The sequence below is a fragment of the Zeus faber genome (assembly GCF_960531495.2).
Source record: "Zeus faber genome assembly, chromosome: 14".
NCBI classification, from domain to species: domain Eukaryota; kingdom Metazoa; phylum Chordata; class Actinopteri; order Zeiformes; family Zeidae; genus Zeus; species Zeus faber.
The window spans coordinates 18,327,941-18,333,940 of NC_137200.1; the positions used below are offsets into that span (position 1 = coordinate 18,327,941).

At 42.9% G+C, this 6,000-nt stretch overlaps 1 protein-coding gene across 3 annotated transcripts in view; it reads left to right on the plus strand.

Annotated features, from left to right (window-relative positions):
• stard13a (StAR related lipid transfer domain containing 13a) overlaps positions 1-6,000 on the plus strand; it is a 32,680-nt gene that overhangs the window by 25,327 nt on the left and 1,353 nt on the right. For all 3 annotated transcript variants that reach the window (XM_080014262.1, XM_080014263.1, XM_080014264.1), the window contains exons 10-14: positions 156-270; positions 2,167-2,436; positions 2,638-2,855; positions 3,730-3,906; positions 5,438-6,000. The exon at positions 5,438-6,000 is cut by the window's right edge and continues 1,353 nt beyond it. In XM_080014262.1, coding sequence (XP_079870388.1) covers positions 156-270; positions 2,167-2,436; positions 2,638-2,855; positions 3,730-3,906; positions 5,438-5,543 — 886 coding nt within the window. In that variant the 3' untranslated portion in view covers positions 5,544-6,000. The remainder of the gene's footprint in view (positions 1-155; positions 271-2,166; positions 2,437-2,637; positions 2,856-3,729; positions 3,907-5,437) is intronic.

Here is a 6,000-nt window from a genome sequence, read left to right on the forward strand (position 1 = left end):
AATTGAAGAAGCAATAGCGGTTTCAAGTCCTTCAGTGCGCAAGGGTCGCGACTGAGATTTTCTTAATTTGACACAGTGAAATCCGTGGCTACACAGGCAGGTGTCGAATGTGTTGCATCTTTGTCTTGACGGCATTAATGCTGTTTTCCGTGCAGGTCCATCCAGAGGAAGTACACAACGGGTCGCCCCGAGCAGAAGGATCTGAGCGAGAACCTCGCCGCCACGCAGGGCCTGGCCCACATGATCGCAGAGTGTCGGCATCTGTTTCAGGTCAGGATTCACCAACCGCAGATCCTCATCAAAAGACACTCACATCAGGAGGGGAAGTGGCTGCATTTATGTGTTGTGTGCAATGATATTCATTATATTACCTTAATATGATTTAAAACGTAAATCATTAGATAGATAGACAGACGGACAGACGGACAGACGGACGGACAGACAGACAGACAGACAGACAGACAGACAGACAGACAGACAGACAGACAGACAGACAGACAGACAGACAGACAGACAGACAGACGTATTAACGGATAGATGGAGGGATAGACAGACAGACAGACAGACCGACAGACGGATAGACGGATAGATAGATACTGTAGATAGATAGATAGATAGATAGATAGATAGATAGATAGATAGATAGATAGATACTGTAGATAGATAGATAGATAGATAGATAGATAGATAGATAGATAGATAGATAGATAGCAGCTCACATCGAAACAATTATTACTTGTTAATTATTATTGTTGTAACAGAAGATTTAATTAAAATCGAAAAATAAAAAGTGGCAGGATATGGGAAGAAAATGAAAGGTACAATAAAACTCACAGTTAAGGGTATACAATAAAATATGGCAGGATAATGGAAAATAAACCTTTCAGCAAACCTGATGAATTTAAACAGTAAAACAGAATGTTGATAAACCTAAAAACCCCAAAGTGAAGGTAAACAACAAGTAAACAAGTAAACATACACCTCTGGTTGTTGTACAAATATTGTATTTTTATTTATTGATTGTTAAATGTTATTTATTTTCTATATAAAATAAAGTTTACGTGTATATATATATATATAAACAGTATATATATACATAAACAGTATATATGTACACAGTATATAAATATATATATACAGTATACAGTCTTATTAATAGTAATCTGAATTCAGTTTCTTTCATTGATGTCATTTTTGCTGTTTTGTCTTCTCATGCATTGCAAAATATGTGTTTATTTTCTGAATTAAAACAACCAAACCAAACGAATTCAAGTGAAATGAAACAAATCCAGTTTTTGATTGTAAACCTTTGAAGATAGTATTGGAAAAAGCGCTGCTCCAACTTTGCTGTGAAATGTCGGCATAAATAGAGAGGGCGGCAGACGGTATTTTCGGCGCTATATATTTTTGACAATGGGTCAAAATGGCAGACGTTTGGAGCCGGATTAGCACCGACGTCACACCATCACTCTGTATCGACGTGGATTTTGTGGCTCTGCTCTAAATTCCATCTAAATTTCCCAGAATTTGCTCGTTACGTAACCGATGGACACCGCGACCCTGACGGATAAGCGGTTTGGGGAGGACGGATGGAGGGATGGATGGAGGGATAATCTGTCGGACTTTTGTTGTTGTTTTTAAACCTTTATCGGAGATGGTGTGTTCCTGGAGATCTTAAAGTCTGTTGTGTTTGCCGTGAACTTAGAGGAGGAACTCTAGTTTATTGGAGGAAAAAAAAGGACGGGGGAATTTCATTGCAAAATGAAAAAAATGAACGCCATGAAAATGGCGTTTTAAGTCAAATTTGAGTCTATCACCATCTCATGTGAGCTAAATTTCGTAAACAAGTGATATCATCATCATCATGATTTTAGTTGAAATGCGATTAGCAATTTAATTGTATACTTTCTTCATCGACAGATAGATAGATAGATGGATAGATGGATGGATAGATAGATAGATAGATAGATAGATAGATAGATAGATAGATAGATAGATAGATAGATAGATAGATAGATAGATGGATGGATGGATAGATAGATAGATAGATAGATAGATAGATAGATAGATAGATATGGTACATATATTTTGTACATAGACATGAGCATGTTTTTTCAAAACGGGCTATTTGGGGCCAGCGCTGACGTGTCGTCTCCCTCGCCTCAGATCCCAGAGGAGATGGTGAGCCAGTCTCGCAACTCCTACATGGAGGCCGAGCTGCTGGCACCCCCGCTGGAGGTGCTGTGCAAGGCCCACGAGGAGGAGGCGGAGGCGGAGGTGGAGGACGAGGAGGAGGAGCAGGATGAGGACGAGGAAGGCTCCTACCACGCGCACATGGAGGGTCTGATCCACGGCCTGCAGAAGGAGGCCAAAGACAAGGGCAAAGGCTGGGTGTCCCGCTCCGCCACGGACCACACGGAGCTGGCGTCCAAAAAGGTGGCGCAGCGCGCGCGCACACACGCACGCACACATTCTTGTACTGCTATCAAATTGAGGTCAGAGTTAATAAACCTGGTAAGAGAGCCATGTTTCTGGAGCCCTTCTAAATCAAAAATTAGTCAGTTCTGAGACCGGTCCTCACAAGTAGAGCAAAGCAAACAAACAAAGACTCACGCACAGCGTATGTGGACGTTTCAGGTCGGGGACGGTAACCCCCTGCGACGGTGGCGAGTGTGTCTGGAGGTGTCAGCGCCTCCCGGCGACGTGCTGCAGCGGCTGCTGAAAGAGCGCCCCCTGTGGCAGAGCGACCTGCAGCAGGAGAAGGTGCTGGAGACGCTGGACAGACAGACGGACGTGTACCAGTTCTCCTGCCGCAGCATGGCGCCGCAGCCCAGCACCGACTTTGTGGTACTCAGGTGAGTGGAGGAGACCATAAGGAACATGAAACGTTCCAAATACCCCCAGGGCGTCCGCAGGTCCTCGAAAAGCCTTCAGGGCAGCGGTTTTGCAGACGGGGGGTTTAATCCAAATCAGGACTAAGATAATCCCGCTTCAATTAATCCGGAATTTGAAAAGGCCTTTCTGAGGTGTTGCTGCACTCCAGATTAATTCGTTCCAGACGAGGAAGTGCTAGACTAAGGTCATGAAGGACTAGTCAGCTCCTGTGACTAATGACTGCGAAAGGACATTTCAGTTAGTCTCGATTAAAAGTGTGATTCAGCCTAAGATTAGGTCTAATCTGTGTCTGGGAAACCACCCACAAATGTCTTAAATTCTGTCTTTACAAGTATTAGGCCCAAAAGTCATTTGAGGGTCTTGCATTAATATACGAGGTCTTAATGTCAACGTAAACGTGAATTCCGAACGTTTTGTCTGATTTAATTCATCCTTTTACATTTTGTCCAAGTTGGTCAAGATCTTCTGCACCGAGTCAGCTGCCCTGATGGAACTCCATCCTACTACCGCTGAACCTAATACTTAATACTGCCGCAGTACTTTATCGAGCAAGAGGGACAGTTTTTCAAAAAATCTGTCACTAAAATTGGCCTTAAAAAGTCTTGAAAACGTCTCGCGCAGAGATCCTGACCTCTTTAGTCCACAAAGAGGGTGCTCTGAAACACATTTTGCTCAAGGGCCCCCCAAAACTTGCAACAGCTACATATTATAATATCAAGTGACATTTTAAAATGACTAAATGACTTCAAACACAGACGGTACTGTGTAGCCGGAGACAGTTTGAACGACTTGGTGTCTCTTATTCCACTTTGGTGAAACTGTCCGTCCTTCCAGGTCATGGCGGACAGACCTGTGCAAGGGTTCCTGCGCGCTGGTGTGCGTGTCCGTCGAGCACGAGGACAGCCCCCGCATGGGAGCCGTGAGAGGCGTGGTCCTGGAGTCCCAGTACCTCCTGGAGCCCTGCGGAGCCGGCAAGACCAGGCTCACGCACCTCTGCAGGGTGGACTTCAGGTGTGTGTGTGTTTGTGTGTGTGTGTGTGTGTGTGTTTGTGTTTGTGTGTGTGTGTGTGTGGGGTGTTTCCCCATGGAGTCAAAATGAATGAAAACTCCATTCCTTGACCATTTTCCTGATAGTAGGGTTATTTTTATATTAGCTTTATTTTTGGGGGTATTGGAAAATTCCAACAATATGGTCAGATATATCTCCTGGTCCTGCTGGCAACTGTGGTGATGTAGTTAAAATGGAATTAACCAAATTCAAAAGAAGGTCATGGGAAATGCATGTACTGACTAGTAAATGGGTTAAAACTCATTTTGACATCGGTACGGTCCTTTAAAAAATGTTGTTCCTTGTTCCAGTCTGTAATGTCAGAACAATGAGAAAATACGGTGGCCCTGAGAGCTGGACATACTGCAACTTAAGAAAAAACACATGCAAGTGGACAAAAATTCAAAAAACACAACCACACTAACGGAAAACACAAACACAAAACCACATTATAGAAGTGGCCACACCATGACGGAAGTGAGCCACTGCGGATGCAATAAATATAAATATATGCAATTAATAAATAGAAAAAATAACTTTTATATCAATCCATGGTTTTTATTTAAGGCATTTCAATGCGACGTTCCAGAGAAAACAGCTCCTTCCGGCTCGGTGATAGTGTTGAGTCGTTTGCGAACGATTCAAATCTTTTGGGTAAACACTTATGAGTGTATCACTGTGAACAAATCAGTGAGTGAATCAATGATTCGCAGGGATACACCTACTGGAATCATGTCTCACAAACACAACCACTGATGTGGTTGTGTTTTCCGTTAATGGCTTGTGTTTTCTGTTAATGGTGTTTTCTGTTCATGGTGTTGTGTTTTATGTTAATGTGTTTGTGTTTTCTGTTAATGCAGTTCTGTTTTCTGTTAATGCGGTTATGATTTCTGTTAATGCTGTTGTGTTTTCCGTTAATGTGGCTGTGTTCTCTGTAAATGCGATTGTGTTTTCTGTTTATGCGGTTGTGTTTTCCATTAATGTGGTTGTGTTTTCTGTTCATGTGGTTGTGTTTTCCATCAATGTGTTTGTGTTTTCTGTTAATACGGTTGGGTTTTCTGTTAATGCGTTTGTGTTTTCTGTTTATTGGTTAGGTTTTCTGTAAATGCGTTTGTGTTTTCTGTTAATGTGGTTGTATTTTCTATTAATGCGGTTGTGTTTTCTGCTAATGCGGTTGTGTTTTCGTATTTGCAAAGTGTTTTAGTATGCAGTTCGTTCAACACAGATTTGCAGTGCATTTTTTATATATGCTGCACATGTCATATTGGTGAAGATGTTTTCTTAATTTGCATGTTTTTTTTAAGTTGCTACACTGAGCTCTCGTGCGTCGTGCTGTTGTCGTGTTTCAGATACTTTAAGCCAGAATAAAAAAACAAAAAAAAAAAACGCAGAACAATAACAACAGGCGGGCCGGATCCCGAATGAACGCTGCCCGGTGACAGTTTTGACCATTTCTGAAAAAACTCACGTTCCTGTGTTCTGTGGTCATTGTAGGGGCAAGTCTCCGGAGTGGTACAACAAGGTGTTTGGTAACCTGTGCGCCAACGAGGCCCAGAGGATCCGCTCGTCTTTCCATCCCGCCAATCAGACGAGTCCGTGAGACCAGGAAGATCCCAAGTCGAACGGATGAATCCGGAGACGGAGACGGAGAGGGAACCTTTACCTCGGGCCTGCACCGGAAGGAACCATAAGGCCGACTCCCCCTGGGACGGAGCTCCAGGATCACGCGTCTTTTCAGCCTGCTGAGCTGTGCTGTTCCATACTGTACACACACACACGCACACACACACACACACACACGCACGCACACACACACACACACACACGAGTCAACATGGCACTAAATGAGTTAGAACAAACCTTCCGTCATCTCTACATCCTTAAAAGTACACGTCGAAAATGGATCCCCCCCACAGCGAATTACTTCTTAAAACCTGCCCATCTCACGACTCAACTGTGGTACTACAACATTCAGATATTTTATTTTTCATTTTATTTTTATTTTTAATATTTTTGCACAAAGAAGAGGCTGTTCTGTTTATAAAACGGGTATTAAA